The sequence below is a fragment of the Hemiscyllium ocellatum genome, chromosome 10 (genome assembly GCF_020745735.1).
Source record: "Hemiscyllium ocellatum isolate sHemOce1 chromosome 10, sHemOce1.pat.X.cur, whole genome shotgun sequence".
Taxonomy (NCBI): Eukaryota; Metazoa; Chordata; class Chondrichthyes; order Orectolobiformes; family Hemiscylliidae; genus Hemiscyllium; species Hemiscyllium ocellatum.
In genome coordinates this window covers 102,258,246-102,277,858 of record NC_083410.1, presented here as the reverse complement: position 1 = coordinate 102,277,858, position 19,613 = coordinate 102,258,246, and the positions used below count along the sequence as shown (strand labels likewise).

Below are 19,613 nucleotides of genomic sequence, written 5' to 3'. Positions count from 1 at the left end.
ATCCTTTCTGTGACAAAGTTGTCCCTTAGGTCCCTTTCAAATTTTTCCCCTCTCATCTTAAACCTATGCCCTTTAGTTTTGGACCCACATACCCCTGAGGAAATGACCTTTACCAGTCACCATTTCCATGCCCCTCATGACTTTATAAACCTCTATAAGGTCACCCCTCAGCCTCTGACCCTTCAGGGAAAATAGCCCCAGCCTATTCAGCCTCTTCCTGCAGCTCAGGCCCTCCAATCTGGGCAACATGCTTGTAAATCTTCTCTGAAAGAAGTTTCACAGCATCTTTCTCATAGCAGGGAGACCAGAATCAACCAGTGTTCCAAAAGTGGCCTAACCAATGTCCGGTACAGCCACAACATGACCTCCCAACTGAGCAAACCACTCTGCAAGAGAAAGAGGACCGAACACACCTCTTAAAGTCACAGTATCATCACACCAGTGAGTTATTGTCACTTATGGTCTTTACTTTGAATGGCCAAATATTGTGCCAGGCAGTTTCAGAAGTGCCTTTATTTGTATATTTTCAATCAGACTGAGAACCCTTCTTCCATTGAGTGAAAGCAAGACCAGTAAAGAGATGCCACATGCCGTGAGAAATCTTGCAGCATTTGTTTTCTCTTTGTTCACAAATAAAGTCACTGCTTGCTTGATATGTATTGAAGACTGGAATTTTGTTGTCCCTTAGCCATTACATAGTAATGCATCATTGGCCTGTGACATTACTAAAATGAAAATGATATGCAGCCTCTTCTGGTGTGTACCTTTCCCACCTTGACCCAACAATAAGGAACATCCTATTGTGATGGCTTTTAGGTTCTTACAGCATTGGTTATATATCTCATCATTCCTTCTGTATCAGCAGCATTTCCCATCATCATTAGAAGAAGTATTCATAGCTACATTTGTCTATTTTAAGGTTACTAATGTGCATTTAAATATTAATTATCATCAAGTGGTCTTACTTCAGTACCAAATAGAAAAGTGTCTATTGCAGAAGTGTGACTAGATTTCTATGACAATAGCATTCCATAAGACCATACGACATAGGAGTCGAAATAAAGCTATTTGGCCCATCGAGTCCACTCCGCCATTCAATCATGGCTGATGGGCATTTCAACGCCACTTACCCGCATTCTCCCCGTAGCCCTTAATTCCTCGAGACAGTGAGACATTCATAAAGTATGAAACCTAATGCATGCTAGTTTCAACGGGCGGCACGGTGGCACAGTGGTTAGCACTGCTGCCTCACAGCGCCAGGGACCTGGGTTCAATTCCTGCCTCAGGCGACTGACTGTGTGGAGTTTGCACGTTCTCCCCGTGTCTGCGTGGGTTTCCTCCGGGTGCTCCGGTTTCCTCCCACAGTCCAAAGATGTGCGGGTCAGGTGAATTGGCCATGCTAAATTGCCTGTAGTGTTAGGTAAGGGGTATATGTAGGGGTATGGGTGGATTGCGCTTCGGCGGGTCGGTGTGGACTTGTTGGGCTGAAGGGCCTGTTTCCACAGTGTAAGTAATCTAAAAAAAAATATATATTTCAAGGGGGCTCTTACAGTGGTAGAATGCCTACCTCTGAGCCAGGGGCTTGAGTTCAAGTCCCACCTGCTCTAGAGGTGTATAATAACATCTTTGAACAGGTTGACAGGAAAATATCCATACAGAAAGCATATACTGGAAGAGCAAAAGCTGACTATAAGTGCCGTGGAAGTGGGAATCAATAGCTAGAAATAAAATGATATTTTCTGACTGTAACATTGTCATGGGTAGTGGCATGACTAAGTGGCTGGACTCATACCCAATAACTAAACTGAATGCAGCTGTCATAGGCTGATAAAATCCATCATGGGGATCAGCACATAAAATCTTCAGATAATAACACTTTAGGCACAATTTATAACTAGTCTGTGAAAGAAAACTGAAAACATGCTGCTATCAATTACACATGAATTGTTTCAGTGCTGATGTAGCAAAAAAAAATTATTACATGTGACAGTACTTTCTAAAATCACCAAGATTTTAACCGCTGTATTTTCAACAGTGTTCAGGCAGGTAGGTAGCTCGCTGATTGAGACAATATACTGGAAGTCCAAATCACTGTACTCAGAGTGGTAAGACATGTTGTAGCTATGTTTTCCTTGTGCTGCGTTTTAAAATCATTGACTGTTCTGTTAAGAGAGGCCAACTATATTCCCAGAAGGAAGGAAGAAATCAGTGTGATCATTTTTGTATGGATCAAATGGCTTATGATAATGCAGGTCGTCTACTTATACCAACATGGAAATGACAAGCTATAATTAAAGTCAAAAATATTTCCATATATTTAATGTAGCTTTCAAGTGTCAAAATTCATAGAACAACACAGATGAGAAATGTAAGTATCATAGAATCCCTAAAATGCAGAGAGTGGCTATTTGGCCCCTCGAGTCTACACCAACTCCCCAAAGAGCATCCTACCCACATGCACCTCCCTACACCATCCCTGTAACCCTGCATTTCCCATGGCTAACCCACCTAGCTTGCACATCCCTGGACACTGTGGCAATTTAGCATGGCCAATTGATCTAACCTACATATCTTTGGGTTGTGGGAGGCAACCATAGCACCCGGACAAAACCCACATAGTCAAAGGGAGAACGTGAAAACTCCACACAGCCAGTCACCCAAGGATGACATCAAACCAAGGTCACTGGCATTGGGAGGCAGCTTTGTTAAGCACTGAGCCATTATGTCATCCCTTTGAACTGAGCCAGAGTATTTTAACCAACAAAAGTTGGTTTAAAAAAATCCAGGAAGCATTGATATGTATTGTAGTCAGGACGTCTCTAACATGCATTGTCAGTTATAAATATATTCATCACAGAATGGAATTAGTTCAATTCTCAAGCCTATTGCAAATTACTGGGCAGAAAAGGAACCAGTGGCACAATTCTTGCTTTGAATAATCAATGAGTTGGGACAAAGAGTCACCGGATTTTGATTTCAATGGGGAAAGAAACATTAGGGAACTGTAAGCTGATTGCCAATTCATTATCATCCACCTTACACAATCACACAAGATCAACATCCACCTTAACATGTCCGGTTTAGCTTAGTGTTTTATAAAACATGTTTATAACTATGCAAAAGTATTTTATCTTTCAATTGCAGGAAATAGGCTGAGTTCCATATTGGAATTACAAAGAAGTAATGTGCAACAGAGCCATAACCTGCTATCATAGGATATGACCCATGAGGGTTGTGTCTCAGTAATCTGAGAATTAAAAGTCTCAAAGCAAATTATCTGATTTAACTTAGGAAGTGTCTGCGTGGTGTATAAATAAGAGTTGTTTTCAGCAGTTATTTGGTATCCAGTGTTGAACTCTAACCCGTGTTAGAAATAAATAAGACCACAATGGATATTCTATTCAAAAGTTCATAAACTTGTATTCCCTGTTGACATTAATAAAAGACAAGTTAATGTGTCTTTAACTTCAGAACCTATATAATCAGGATTGTTATCACCTTGCTGATAGCTATACTGGACATCAAATCCCAGAATGAAACCTGGCTTGATGAATCATATATTTTACTGTCTCAATTGGTTAGCATGATGGTTAGTCACTGAAACATGTTTACATGAGGCTGCAGATTTTATTTTAGAACAAAAGAAAATAATAAAAACAAAGTTACTCTCTATATATATATATATATATATAGTAAGACCTTTGCACAAAAAACACAGTTTTAACCTATTTCCAAACGCTACTCAATTCCAGAAATATTACTCCCATTAACTCTTTAATTTTCACTTCACTGACTCTCCTCAGTTTCCTTTCTTTGGACTGTCTAGACAGTTTTACCACTTGTCATGCAACTCTGATGGAAAATGGTGAAATTTGAATTCAATAAAAATATGGAATTTAATGGCTTCTACATTACGTAAAAACCCATCTGGTCATAAATACCATTTAGGGAAGTAAACCTGCCATCCTTAGCTGGTCTAGCCTAGATGTGACTCCAGATCCACAGAATTGTGGTTAAATCTTAACTGTCCTCAGGGCAATTAAGGACTAGCAATAAATCTGGTCTCGTCAGCTTATGTGGCTGGATGGTTAGTCTGTGAAGCAGCGTGATACCAACTGCGTGGTTTCAATTCCTATCACCGGTGAGGTTACCATGAAGAACTCTCCTTCTCAGTCTCTCCCCTCACCTAAGGTATGGTGGCCCTCAGGTTAAGTCACCATTAGTCGCTTCTGTCTCTAATAAGAGAGCAGCCTGATAGTCTGGAAAGACTACAGTGACAATATCCCATGAATGAATGTAAAAAAGCAAAGTGAGTATTGGTCCTCTAGAGAATGTGAATGGGGTGTTAACTGCAGATAAAAAATGAGGTCTGCAGATGCTGGAGATCACAGTTGAAAATGTGTTGCTGGTTAAAGCACAGCAGGTTAGGCAGCATCCAAGGAATAGGAAATTCGATGTTTCGGGCATAAGCCCTTCATCAGGAATGAGGAGAATGTGCCAAGCAGGCTAAGATAAAAAGTAGGGAGGAGGGACTTGGGGGAGGGGCGATGGAGGTGGGATAGGTGGAAGGAGGTCAAGGTGAGGATGATAGGCCGGAGTGGGGTGGGGGCGGAGAGGTTAGGAAGAAGATTGCAGGTTAGGAGGGCGGTGCTGAGTTGAGGGAACCGACTGAGACAAGGTGGGGGGAGGGGAAATGAGGAAACTGGAGAAATCTGAGTTCATCCCTTGTGGTTGGAGGGTTCCCAGGCGGAAGATGAGGCGCTCCTCCTACAGCCGTCGTGTTGTTACGTTCTGCTGGTGGAGGAGTCCAAGGACCTGCATGTCCTCGGTGGAGTGGGAGGGAGAGTTAAAGTGTTGAGCCACGGGGTGGTTGGGTTGGTTGGTCCGGGCGTCCCTGAGGTGTTCTCTGAAGCGTTCCGCAAGTAAGCGGCCCGTCTCCCCAATGTAGAGGAGGCCACATCGGGTGCAGCGGATGCAATAGATGATGTGTGCGGAGGTACAGGTGAACTTGTGGCGGATATGGAAGGATCCCTTGGGGCCTTGGAGGGAAGTGAGGGAGGAGGTGTGGGCGCAAGTTTTACATTTCCTGCGGTTGCAGGGGAAGGTGCCGGGAGTGGAGGTTGGGTTGGTGGGGGGTGTGGACCTGATGAGGGAGTCACGAAGGGAGTGGTCTTTGCGGAATGCTGATAGGGGAGGGGAGGGAAATATATCCCTGGAGGTGGGGTCCGTTTGGAGGTGGCGGAAATGACGGCGGATGATACGTTGTATATGGAGGTTGGTGGGGTGGTAGGTGAGAACCAGTGGGGTTCTGTCTTGGTGGCGGTTGGAGGAGCGGGGCTCAAGGGCAGAGGAGCGGGAAGTGGAGGAGATGCGGTGGAGGGCATCGTCGATCACGTTTGGGGGGAATCTGCGGTCCTTGAAGAAGGAGGCCATCTGGGCTGTGCGGTGTTGGAACTGGTCCTCCTGGGAGCAGATGCGGCGGAGACAAAGGAATTGGGAATATGGGATGGCGTTTTTACAGGGGGCAGGGTGGGAGGAGGTGTGGTCCAGATAGCTGTGGGAGTCAGTCGGTTTATAGTAGATGTCTGTGTTGAGTCGGTTGCCTGAGATAGAAATGGAAAGGTCTAGGAAGGGGAGGGAGGAGTCTGAGACAGTCCAGGTGAATTTGAGGTCGGGATGGAAGGTGTTAGTAAAGTTGATGAACTGTTCAACCTCCTCGTGGGAGCACTAGGCAGCGCCGATACAGTCATTGATGTAGCGGAGGAAAAGGTGGGGGGTGGTGCCAGTGTAGTTGCGGAAGATGGACTGTTCCACATATCCTACAAAGAGACAGGCAAAGCTGGGGGGCCCATGCGGGTGCCCATGGCAACTCCTTTAGTTCGGAGGAAGTGGGAGGATTGAAAAGAGAAGTTATTCAGGGTGAGGACCAGTTCAGTCAGTCGAAGGAGGGTGTCAGTGGAAGGGTACTGGTTGGTGCGGCGGGAAAGGAAGAAGCGGAGGGCTTTGAGTCCTTCGTGATGGGGAATGGAGGTGTACAGGGACTGGATGCCCATCGTGAAAATAAGGCGTTGGGGACCGGGGAAGCGAAAATCCTGGAGGAGGTGGAGGATGTGGGTGGTGTCCCGAACGTAGGTGGGGAGTTCTTGGACTAAAGGGGACAGAACCGTGTCGAGGTACGCGGAGATGAGTTCGGTGGGGCAGGAGCAGGCTGAGACAATGGGTCGGCCGGGGTATTCAGGTTTGTGGATTTTGGGCAGGAGGTAGAAACGGGCGGTGCGGGGTTGTGGGACTATGAGGTTGGAGGCGGTGGATGGGAGATCCCCTGAGGTGATGAGGTTATGGATGGTCTGGGAGATAATGGTTTGGTGGTGGGAGGTGGGGTCGTGGTCGAGGGGGCGATAAGAGGAGGTGTCCGCGAGCTGGCGTTTGGCCTCAGCGGTATAAAGGTCGGTGCGCCAAACGACTACCGCGCCTCCCTTGTCTGCCGGTTTGATGGTGAGGTTGGGGTTGGAGTGGAGGGAGTGGAGGGCTGCACGTTCTGAGGGTGAGAGGTTGGAGTGGGTGAGAGGGGTGGACAGGTTGAGTCGGTTAATGTCGCGGCGGCAGTTGGCTATAAATAGATCGAGGGCGGGTAAGAGGCCAGCACGGGGTGTCCAGGTGGATGGGGTGCGTTGGAGGCGGGAGAAGGGGTCGTCAGAGGGTGGGCGGGAGTCTTGGTTGTGAAAGTAGGCACGGAGGCGAAGGCGGCGGAAGGGAACCCTCCAACCACAAGGGATGAACTCAGATTTCTCCAGTTTCCTCATTTCCCCTCCCCCCACCTTGTCTCAGTCAGTTCCCTCAACTCAGCACTGCCCTCCTAACCTACAATCTTCTTCCTAACCTCTCCGCCCCCACCCCACTCCGGCCTATCACCCTCACCTTGACCTCCTTCCACCTATCACATCTCTATCGCCCCTCCCCCAAGTCCCTCCTCCCTACCTTTTATCTTAGCCTGCTTGGCACTCTCTCCTCATTCCTGATGAAGGGCTTATGCCCGAAACGTCGAATTTCCTATTCCTTGGATGCTGCCTAACCTGCTGTGCTTTAACCAGCAACACATTTTCAATTGTTAACAGCAGATACTTTGCTTCTGTTTTCACTACAGAGGATGCAGAAAGCATTCCAATATTGGCTGTAAATCAGGAGTTGAAAGGAGAAGCGGGATTTGGTGAAATTATTATCGCTAAGGAAGTGGTACTGAGCAAACTGACAGTGCTGCAAGCTGACACATCGCCATGTCCTGATAGTCTTTCACCCTAGGATCTTAAACGAGGTGGTGAATGAGGCAGTAAATGCATCGAGGTTCCATCAGACTGGAAAGAAACAAATCTAACTTTTCTACTTAAGAAGGGAGGAAGGCAGAAAAAGGAAACCACTCGGTCAGTCAGCTTGACATCATGGGTAAATTGTGAGAATCGATCATTAAGGAGTTTCTAAGTGGACACTTAAAAAAGGTAGTTGGGAAAAGTTAGCATGATTTTGTGAAAGGAAATTTATTGGAGTTCTTTGAAAATAAATGTGGATACAGTGGAGCCTATGGGCATACTATACTTGGATTTCCAGAAGACATTTAACATGATGCTGCATGAAATGTAAGTAAAGCACAAAGTAGGAGCTCAGAATGTAGGGTAACATACCAGCTGTGCAGTTTGGGTCTCCTTATTCAAGGAAGCAGATAAAGGTAATGAAAGCAAGTTAGATAAGTTTTATTAGGTTGACATATAAACAGAAATTGCTGAAGAAACTCAGGACGTCTGGCAGTATCTATGCAAAAAAAGCAGAATTAAAGTTTCGAGTTGGGTGATTCTTCATTAATTCTGCCAGATGTTGCCAGACTTGTTGGATTTATCCAGCAATTTCTTTTTTCTTTCAGATTTCTTTGGTTTAATTTATAAGATTGATATCTGATATGAGTGGATTGTCTATGAGGGAAGGTTGAAGAACCTTAGCTATATCCACTGGAATTTAAAAGAGTGAAGGGTGACTTGATTAAATAAGTAGATCCGAAATACTTTAAATTTTCTAAAACTAACATTTAAAAGTAGCTTAAAAATTAGGCGTGGCCCTTGTGGACAGACGTGAGGAGACTTTTGTTTACTCTCAAGAGGATTTTGAAATTTTGGAACAGTCTGCCTCAGAAGGAGTGGAAGCATAGTCATTGAATATTTTCACAACAGAAGTGGATAAACTCTTGTTAGGCAAAGAAGTCCAAGTTTATAGTGGGAATGTGGAATGCAAAATATAAACAAATCACAAGCAGGTTCATGCCCCAAATGACTTACTCCTGCTATTCAATCCCATACACATATGTTGTGACCAAATGACAAGATGTCAGCAGCTGGTTTGTAGTTTGTTCTATGTCTCTTGCTGGATCAGATTTTCTCCTTCAACTTGGTGAATTAATATAATCAGGTCAATTTTGTTATCATTAAAAATGTACAAAAATTATAAGTATTTAATAACGGGGTATGCATTTCATCACAATTGCTTCATACTTCCAATAAAGAAACATTAATTTGTACATTGTAGATGATTAAACATTTCATCAGTTTTAAATATTATAGAATTTCTACATAAAATTGAGCATTCATTTTAAAACCTAAGCCTACAAAACACTTGTAGTTATACTGGAAGCCAAATAGTTAATCATTTGCAAAATATCCACCTGATATTTTAATGAATGCACTCACATTTAATTGCAAACATATCATAAATGTACTAAATATTAATTTGCAAATACTACAAAAAATAACTTGTTCCACAATTATCAAAATATTTTACATAGAACATTTTTAATATATTTCATATCATTGTATTTGCAGATTTTGAAATCTCCTGCTGAATAAAACAGACAACATCCTTTGAGAGTCCAGGCAAAGAGCTGAATTCTGCAGAATTGACGGAGGAGGAGAAATGCCCACCTCTACAATTTCCTATTTTGAAGATGTTGGCACCATGCCTGGAAAGCAAAACCAGGGCCATTTGGAAGCTTCGCAGCAAATACTGACCACCTCCCTTTTCTTTCAGTTGTGAAATCTTTGAGGTCAGCAGATGTGCAATTTGTTCTGACACAGGGTCAGACTCCAATTTCCTTTCTCCTGCATCTTGGTAAAAATGTTCCATTATCTGTGCAATGTTGATATGCCGATGCTCACCTTCTGTGTTTGTGTGCAATTCTGCTACCCCAATGGAGGAGTTGCAATCTTCAGAGTTTGAGGGACTGGAATCTGTTGAAGATATTATTTGTTAACAATCTTTACTTTCGTTAGCTCACATTAAAAACAATTAATGATAATGGGGACAAGCAAAAGCTCCTTAATGTTATAACTACAATTGTTACCAACCGTACATTTTCACTAACTTTGCATAAAGATAGCAGTGCAAAATAATTTCTTATATTCAACCAAGATTTTGAAGAAAATGTCTTTACATACTGACTCTATCTTTGGAATTTAACTGTTTTAGCACTTCATGACAGAGACAAAGAGTAAATGTACTTTAAGGACTCTTGCCCAAATCTGAAATGGAGTGTTTAATATGCCATTTTGAAACACAGACTCTCAGCCTCATCCAAATTAATTAAGGGTGGCATGGCAGCTTTTGTTTATCAGGATGCATCATCTCACACATTTTCTTGAGTATTGCCACAGAAAAACACTTTTGTCAAAGATTTTGTCTTTACATTTTTATTTTTTCTACATTGGTATTGTTATGAATTGTACTGACGATTGCAAGACAAAAAGTTTCAACAAATTAGTCTTTTTTCATCAATACTCAAGGTCTGTACCAAATGACTATTTACAAATATCGTTCATTGAAAAGGCAATGTTTTCTCTGGTCCTGGACAGTGTTATCATATATAAAGCAACATAATTGAAATTATTGAGTGAATATGTACACAGTAAGAGAAAAAGCTAAACTACATGGATAACATTCAATGATATTTAGATTGACAAAAATAAAAGTTTATGTTCAAAAGTCATCGAATTCGAAACAAATAATAAGAAAAGCTTTTTGCAGGTTCAATTCTGAATTAATTTACCTCATCCCTCCAGGGAAGGCTGCTTAAACTGTTAAGCAAAACTCCTGAAAATCTATCCATTCTTATAGTCCTATGATTCACTGGTGACTGAAACCTTTACACAAGGCAAGCAGCGCAGAAACCACTATGTTATATGGAAGTGGGAGAGGTAATGTAGTCCTTTGACCCTGTTCAATCATTCAATGAGATCATAGCTGGCCTTGGACTAAACTCCATACTCTTTTCCAATATCCTTTAGAACATTTAGTTTACAAAAATCTATCAAGCTCTCTCTTAAAATGCTTTGTCATCAATTAGCATTTCTATAGGGAATGCCAAACTTCTACTGCCCTTCATGTGTAGAAATGTTTCTTGATTTCACTCCTAAAAAGGTATGCTTCTAATTTTCAAACTATGCCCCCGAGTCTCAGTACGCCGCACTCTAACAAGCAGAAATAGTTTAACTCTATCTAATCTCTCTGTTCCCCTTAAATGTGTTGAATACCTCAATTAAATCACTCTTTAACCTTCCAAATATAGGAAATAAAATGAAGGTTTGGATAACTTCTCTTTTTAACCCCTGGAGTACATGGTCCACCCCAGTGATGGCATCCCTGCGCCTGGGCTGCATGGTTCTAAACTTTGGATCAGTTCTGGCTTCACCCCAACCTGATCAACGCTGCATCAGGGCTCCATTTGCTGTTTCCTTCCTTCTCCACCGACTCCCAGGTGAATGAGGGACACAAAAAGACCACACAGTTTGTCAATACCAAAGAGGAAAGTCAAACTCGGCTCAGAGGGCAGTTTCTAGGTATTTTCAGTGCAGAAGCTGTTAAATATTGCAGTTGTGATGTTCAGGAAGAGACTTCTGCATGATTTATTCAGGATCATACTGGGCACTCATCTCTTGAAGGGTTTAGGGAGAGGAGGTAAACCTGGAGCTTTACCATTGAGCAGTGAGATCCTGCCATACGTTCAAAATGGAGACCTGCTGCACACTTAACAATGTGAATCTGATGTAGGCTTTATATTAAACTGCTCCTGTACATTTAACAGCGTTGTGACAGGGCTTTGGGTTTGTGGTGCAACGGTAGCACGTCTGACTCCAGATCAGAAGGTTGCATGTTCAAACCACGTCAGGCTCAATTTCTGGGTGGCACGGTGGCTCAGTGGTTAGCACTGCTGCCTCACAGCACCAGGGTCTCAGGTTCAATTCCAGCATCGGGTGACTGTGTGGAGTTTGCACATTCTCCCCGTGTTTGCGTGGATTTCCTCTGGGAACTCCGGTTTCCTCCCATGATCCAAAGATGTGCAGGTCAGGTGAATTGGCCATGCTAAATTGCCCTTAGTGTTAGGGGCATTAGTCAGACTGAAGTGGGTCTGGGTGGGTTACTCTTCAGAGGGTCGGTGTGGACTGGTTGGGCTGAAGGGCCTGTTTCCACACTGTAGGGAATCTAGTCTATGTTTACCTGCTGTCTCTTTTAATATAGAGCTGTTATATGTTTAAAAGGTTGATTTACTGTACAGCTCTATGGCAACACGGAATTTTACATTATCTTTTCAGTGTATTTTCTTCAACCATCTCATCAGTTTTTTTTAAAACATTTTATCTTTGAGATAACAACATCAGTGCATTTGCAAAGGTGATTGTGAAACATGCAACATTGTGTTTCCTAGTTTTCTGGTGATAATGTCATTTTTCTTGCTTACTAAATTAGTGGCTATGTTGTTTTTGATGACCATGCAATGAACCTTTGATGAATTTCCAAATGGGCAATAAACATTTGAATTGCATCAAGGTATCGCTAAACCAATGCTGCAATGAATAGTTTCACCTGAGCTTTCAGAACAGTGTGAAACTAACACATCAGGTTTTGTCTATATTTATCCTGCAGTACAGTAAATCTTTCTGCAGTGCTTCAAATATATTATTGTACTGAGCAAACCACGTCTCCTGTAAACTGAGAAAATGGACATAATGACAGACCTTCTTTCCAGTACACCTCCAGAGTCAGAGTGTATTTAGATTAGCCTTTATAATCAAAATAATTAATTGCCAAAAACTCTCTCACAGCCTCTACAGAAACATGAACATCAAACCAACTGTTGTGCACACATTATTTATGGCCTGAACCTTGAAAGCTGGAATCGATGAATAATAAACAATGCCTTGGGGAAATTGCAGTTACATCAATATTTTATTTGATCAAAAGAAATTACTTGCTTTGAACATAAAGTAGAGAACCATGCAGTAAGGCAAATCTATTCTTTATGATTGGAAATATCTTGATGTCAAAAAGGAAGACTTTACATCTATTTTAAATAAATATTCGGTTTTCTTTATAAGCTATTGAAGTTAATACTGGCAAAAGTTAAGTGCAATTGTAAGATTGAGTTGCTGCAAAATTCAGATCCAAATCATTTGGATGTAACTGATGGCCTTGAAGATCAAAATTACACTCACATTTGACTCAAGCCAAACTCCATCCTGGTGACGGTTTTAACACATCTGTATAGTTAGCATCTGTGGAACATACGTAGCGGCAGTAGATTTTGTCACCAGCCAGTGCCTCATGCTGATTTTGCCATTCTTTGAGCTCTTGACTCCAGTTAACATCTCACTTAAACATGTACAACTAAAACATATGTTCACTCAAAGTTTGTGCGAAGATTTGTAGCTCGGGTGCTTGTTGTAGTGGTTCTGTTCGCCGAGCTGGAAGTTTTTGTTGCAAACGTTTTGTCCCCTGGCTAGGAGACATCATCAGTGCTCTGGAGCCTCCTGCGACGCGCTTCTTTGATGTTTCTTCTGGTATTTATAGTGGTCTGTCCTTGCCGCTTCCGGGTGTCAGTTTCAGCTGTCCGCTGTAGTGGTTGGTATATTGGGTCCAGGTCGATGTGTTTGTTGATGGAGTTTGTGGATGAATGCCATGCCTCTAGGAATTCCCTGGCTGTTCTCTGTCTGGCTTGCCCTATGATAGTAGTGTTTTCCCAGTCGAATTCATGTTGCTTGTTGTCTGAGTGTGTGGCTACTAGGGATAGCTGGTCGTGTCGTTTCGTGGCTAGTTGGTGTTCATATATGCGGATTGTTAGCTGTCTTCCTGTTTGTCCTATATAGTGTTTTGTGCAGTCCTTGCATGGTATTTTGTAAACTACATTAGTTTTGCTCATGTTGGGTATTGGCTCCTTTGTTCTAGTAAGTTGTTGTCTGAGCGTGGCTGTTGGTTTGTGTGCTGTTATGAGTCCTAAGGGTCGCAGTAGTCTGGCTGTCAGTTCTGAAACGCTCCTGATGTATGGTAGTGTGGCTAGTCCTTTTGGTTGTGGCATGTCCTCGTTCCGTGGTCTATCTCTTAGGCATCTGTTGATAAAGTTGCGCGGGTATCCGCTTTTGGCGAATACCTTGTATAGGTGTTCCTCTTCCTCTTTTCGCAGTTCTGGTGTACTGCAGTGTGTTGTAGCTCTTTTGAATAGTGTCCTGATGCAGCTTCGTTTGTGTGTGTTGGGGTGGTTACTTTCATAATTTAGGACTTGGTCTGTGTGTGTTGTTTTCCTGTGTACCCTTGTGGTGAATTCTCCGTTCAGTGTTCTCTGTACTATCACGTCTAGGAATGGGACATGATAGTACAGAGAACACCGAACGGAGAATTCACCACAAGGGTACACAGGAAAACAACACACACAGACCAAGTCCTAAATTATGAAAGTAACCACCCCAACACACACAAACGAAGCTGCATCAGGACACTATTCAAAAGAGCTACAACACTGCAGTACACCAGAACTGCGAAAAGAGGAAGAGGAACACCTATACAAGGTATTCGCCAAAAGCGGATACCCGCGCAACTTTATCAACAGATGCCTAAGAGATAGACCACGGAACGAGGACATGCCACAACCAAAAGGACTAGCCACACTACCATATATCAGGAGCGTTTCAGAACTGACAGCCAGACTACTGCGACCCTTAAGACTCATAACGGCACACAAACCAACAGCCACGCTCAGACAACAACTTACTAGAACAAAGGAGCCAATACCCAACATGAGCAAAACTAATGTAGTTTACAAAATACCATGCAAGGACTGCACAAAACACTATATAGGACAAACAGGAAGACAGCTAACAATCCGCATATATGAACACCAACTAGCCACGAAACGACACGACCAGCTATCCCTAGTAGCCACACACTCAGACAACAAGCAACATGAATTCGACTGGGAAAACACTACTATCATAGGGCAAGCCAGGCTGAGAACAGCCAGGGAATTCCTAGAGGCATGGCATTCATCCACAAACTCCATCAACAAACACATCGACCTGGACCCAATATACCAACCACTACAGCGGACAGCTGAAACTGACACCTGGAAGCGGCAAGGACAGACCACTATAAATACCAGAAGAAACATCAAAGAAGCGCGTCGCAGGAGGCTCCCGAGCACTGGTGATGTCTCCTAGCCAGGGGACGAAACGTTTGCAACAAAAACTTCCAGCTCGGCGAACAGAACCACTACAACATATGTTCACTAATAGAAAAGACCATCCAACCAGCATATTTAAACAGATTATCAATAGCTTGCAGGTTCATTGCTAATTAACTTCAACTGGCTCTATTTGAATTTGTAAAAGTACTTGGCGGTTTACTGAGTTGGTAAAAGGTGGTGCTGGACATGAAGATGGTCTTTGTTGTGATTTTACAAATGTACTAGTAAGACCACTCATTTCTTGTGATGAGAACCTGTAGTTACCATTCTCCTTGAACTGCAGCTTGAGAGGCAGTAGAGAACAAGCTGCTTAATAACAGAAGTGGGGGGGGCTCTTAACAGAAGGCTTTGTATAAGAAGTTCTGCGAAGATTTCCACTACCAACTGTTTACATCAGGAGTAGGTGTGCAGTGTCCACATTTATAAAGGAGGCACTCACAGGTCTCCCCGTGCACAAGAAAGTAGAATTGCAATCTCAGAAGCCAGCTTGGAAGACATTGCCCATAGCTGTGAAAGTGGCGAGGGTGCTAACTTTATTTCCACTGGAATTCTTCAAGGCTACAGGAAGTGACATCTTTTAATGCTTCCAGTTCACCACCCACTCCTGCATTAGAGTGAAGAGAGATGCATGTGGAGATGGACAGGAGAATTCACCGTGCTCTCTCAAGAAAAGATAACCAAGGATGTGCATGTGGCTTTACCAAGATTTTAAGTTTCTTTCTTGTATCATTGATTGCATGTCTCTCTACAGGCATGGCATCAAAATGCTGAGGTGTACCAAAGCCACAAAGTTACCTACTTGCTAAATAGGCAGCTGGTGTGTGACCATGCTCAACACTTCTTGCTGACAAAAGCCTAAAATCTTGGCAACTGTCATTGTTAATTTTGTTTGAATCTTCTGTTCCCTCAGTATTTGAGCCAACATGCCAAATGAGAGGGTGGCTACAGGGCAATGAGCACTACCACTAGGCTCATGACTTTTCTCTGCATCTCAATCACAAGTGGCAAACATGTACACAATATGAGCCATCACCACACTGAACAACATGCAGCAGACCATTGGGGTACTTAAGCAACAGTTTCACTGCCTTAAACACTCTGGAGGAATTGTCATCTGGTTTGTGTGACATGATTTGTAGTTTCCTCCTCAATCTTGTCATCACGAGGGCATAAGCCTTGCCAACAGAGAAATGAAGAAGAGGTCGGGATCAAGAGGAGGGGGATAGCAGAAGAGCAGGAAGTGGCAAGGAGGCAACATCACATTGTCATGTTAGTCGAACATAATCCATATCGCCATGTACAACAGCCACATACCTTACCATCCCTCTGGTCACAGAACTTGCAATATCCATTTAGCCATAATGCTGAAAGAAAAACCACTGCAGAATCACTCAATCAAAAGACAATTATTCATCCTGTTCATTCCCTTACTGCCTTTCTTACAGGCACCTTATTTGGCCCAGTACTCATATACAGTTGTGTTGTAGAGGCTGCAGCATAGATCTAGAAGGCTGCTCACTTTATGTGGGGGTGAGTGCAGATGGCTTTGCAAGATGAGACCAGCATTGGACTACACCTCAGCAGACGTAGCAAGGATTAGTTGGCAAGCTGACAGCCAACATCAGTTACTGGTGGATTGGGAGCGAGGGATCACGAATGATGCCATCCTTGAAAGGCTGCTTTTCAGCATTTATCCAACTTGCCCCCCACCCCCCGTTTTTTGTTCTTAAGGTTTCTCCCACTCCTCTAGTTTTGTACTTTGATTACTATAGAGCAGCAACTGATAACACAGATAACAAGACAAAACTCGACCAATTGCCTTCAAATCTCTAATGTAGTAAAAGGCAATAATCATATTATTAGTTTTTTAAAAACTATGGGCAGTATTCCTGCAACAAAAATCAAAGGTACTTGCATAAAACTCTATTTCGATTCCAATATTACAACAACAGGTACTAAACAATTTACTAAAATTTTAGTTTTACCTCAGTCTTCAATAATTTTCTTTTGGAATCTACCATGCTGCTTCAAGTTTCACTGATAAAGTATCTCTCAGCCTGCAACTCCTGAGTTTTGTTCCCATGAATTGGTACTGGATGTTTAAAATGGTGTTATGACCAGCCCGGTTTAACATGATTTGACCTGTCACACTCCCATATCATTCTATTCCTGGGTGAGGAAGAAATAATAGGCTTCCCTTCATTATTTAAATCCCACTTGCCTCAGTTGGTCACAAGGTTAATTTAACACAAACAATTCCTACCCTTGGATACCCTTCACAGTTCCAAATATTTATGCTTTAAAAGGAGCTAATTTATCCAAATGTTCCTACTTTAAAAAAGAGTGAGTTTATTGTTACTAAAACATGAGGAGGAATAATAAAACACAACTCACATACTCACAGATTAGAAATGAGAAGTGACAAAACACATAACAGTTAGAAAAAAGACATATGGATCATTCATTGGCGTCTCCGTGAGGTGTTATGGTGAAACATTGTGACTGCTGAGTTGGATGCTTCTGGTAGTGCTGACTTCAGCTGTTGGACTAAACATTCTTGGTTCTGCAAATCAGCTGAAGGGAGTTATCCCGTTTCCTTTTTGACTGTGGCTTTGCTGATTTGCAGTTTGCTACCAGTGATCAGTGAGAAAGATACTTTTTCTTTATCTGCAAATACAGAGATGCCTAGCAGATGTTATTTGGCCATTATCTTTATAGCACACCAGCCCCATGAAACGAGAACACCAGACTAGCGCACCAAAACCAGGCTTATAGCTGGTTTTTAATGCCTTTACTTGTATATTCCTGGAAAAGAAAAAGATAAACGTCTTTCACCCAGAACTGCTTTTTTTAAGCCTCACATCACATCCACAGGCTGGTATATAACACACAGGGCAGAGAATCTGGTGAAGTGATGATTGACCTCCAACATTTCTGTAACCAAAGGAGATTACAGTTCATTTTTGAGTTGGATCTCTTCTTTTGAAGTGTCCCTAATTGAAGTTCCGTGACACCCTCCAGGTGTGACATTCCAAGGTATCTCACAGGACGGAGTGTAATCCACCCAGGAATTTTCCAAACTGTGACTGAATTACATTCTCAGGGTTTACATTTCCTGCCATCTTTGTCTTTTTATTTACTTTATAATTTAAAAAAAACATGCCTTACTTAAAAGTTCAATGTGCCCATTAATAATTCAGAGCTATGAACTATTGTTGTGATAGTGGTCATGCAATGTCTCCAAGCTTTCTTGACAGATTCCATTCAGAAGTCCTAATACTTACAGAGCCCATAGATTTTTACTTAAATTTTGTACATTTTTTTATTCCTGCCCTGGTACATTTCTAAGGAGGATTTTGCCACGGCCCATGACCCCCGTTAACATTCTAGTCTCAAGTCAGAAGGTTGTGGGCTCAAACTCCACAGCTGATTATTAAGCATAAAATTTACACCGATATTTCAGTATGGCACTGAGAGACAGCTATAATCCCTGAAGTTGTCTTAAATCAAGCTCCTGAGTTTTTTTTTATACAAATTTAGATAGTCCAATGGCTCTATTCAACTAACAGGACTTTCTCCAGTTTTCCCTCAACTAATACTATCAAAAACAGATTATCTGATCATTTTGTTGGGAAATACTTGGTAAATATACGTTACAACAGAGCTGCAGTAAACTTGAAACACTAGTAACTAACCAATGATTCAGAAATGCGAGACAAATCCAATTCAGCCAATTATCAACCCATGAATCTAATCTTGATCATCAGCAAAATGACAAGAAGGTTGTCAAGAAGCATCCAAACTGCAATAATCTGCTCTTTAATGCCCAGTCTGGCTTCTCCTAGAACTAATTGGCTCAGAATCTTGGTTCAAAAGATAGACAAAAGAACAGAATTCAAGAAATGAGATGAGAGTGACTGCCTTTGAAATCAAGTCAGCATTTGATTGTGTATGGCATCAAGAAGCTAATTGTAGATGCTTCATTGGTTGGAGTCACACATTGGAAGAGCTTGTCCTCACCAGAGTCAAATCATCTCCGTTTTAAGACATTGCTGGAGGTGCCTTCCAGGGTAGTGTCTTACTCCAACTATCATCAGTTGCTTTATCAATGACTTTCGCTCCACCATAAGGTCAGAAATACAATTTTTTTGCTGATGATTGTGTGCAATGTTCAGCATTATTCATGACTTCTCAATTACCAAAATCTGTGGGATAACCCAAAAGAACTGTGGATGCTGGATATCAGAGGCAAAAAGTAGAGATTGTTGGAAAATCTCAGCAGGTCTGACAGCATCTGTGGAGAGAAATTAGAGTTAATGTTTCAAGTCTAGCTACCATCAGTTCTGAAGGACCACCCAACAAGAAACATTAGCTCTGATTTCTCTCCTCTGATGCTGCCAGGCCTGCTAAGTCTTTCCAGCAATTTCTGTTTTTGTCACTGAAATCTGAGGGACAGTTCCTCAATTTTGATGCAAGCTCCCAGATGTTAGTAAGGAGGACTTTGCAGGGTTGACAGGGGAAAGTATGTTGTTATTTCTGGAGCTTTGTTCAATGTCACATGGTCTAAGTGTCCAACATTCCCCTCCCCCACCTCATTTTTCTGCAACAGTTTGGTCCAACCAAGTGCCTTGTTAGGCTATTTAGGTTTCAACTACAATTTTGTGGCTATGTAGTCACATGCAAACTGTGTAGAGACTACAAATTTCCAGAAAGATTTTTATGACACTACTATGTCTCACTTTTAATTCCAGATTTATTAATCCAAGTTAAATTCCACCAGCTGCCATGAACTTCTGTCTTCAAGGCATTAGCTTCATCCCCTGGGTTACCAGTCCAGTAACACTACACTATGCCACCATTCAAAGTGACTTCAAAGCAATAAAGAGCTTTAGGATTCCCTGAGGTCAGGAACAAAGCTATATGCACACACAACTCTTTCTTTCATTGGTATGACTTCCCACAATGTGCAGTTCCATTCCTGGCCACATAATGGCACAGCAGAGCAGTTTTTCTCAATTCTCAGAAGAGTTATATTTTCCTCTCCAAGGCCAATCACAGTGTAGTTTTT

General features: G+C 42.3%; 1 protein-coding gene and 1 non-coding gene across 2 annotated transcripts in view; one reads left to right on the top strand and one right to left on the bottom strand.

Annotated features, from left to right (window-relative positions):
• Window positions 1-8,841: 8,841 nt before the first annotated feature.
• LOC132819591 (shieldin complex subunit 1-like) overlaps window positions 8,842-19,613 on the bottom strand; it is a 78,348-nt gene continuing 67,576 nt past the window's right edge. The window contains exon 3 of the mRNA XM_060831163.1: window positions 8,842-9,266. Coding sequence (XP_060687146.1) covers window positions 8,842-9,266 — 425 coding nt within the window. The remainder of the gene's footprint in view (window positions 9,267-19,613) is intronic.
• On the top strand, window positions 11,134-11,205 carry trnaw-cca (transfer RNA tryptophan (anticodon CCA)). Its single transcript has one exon. It is a non-coding gene; the product is annotated as a tRNA-Trp (tRNA).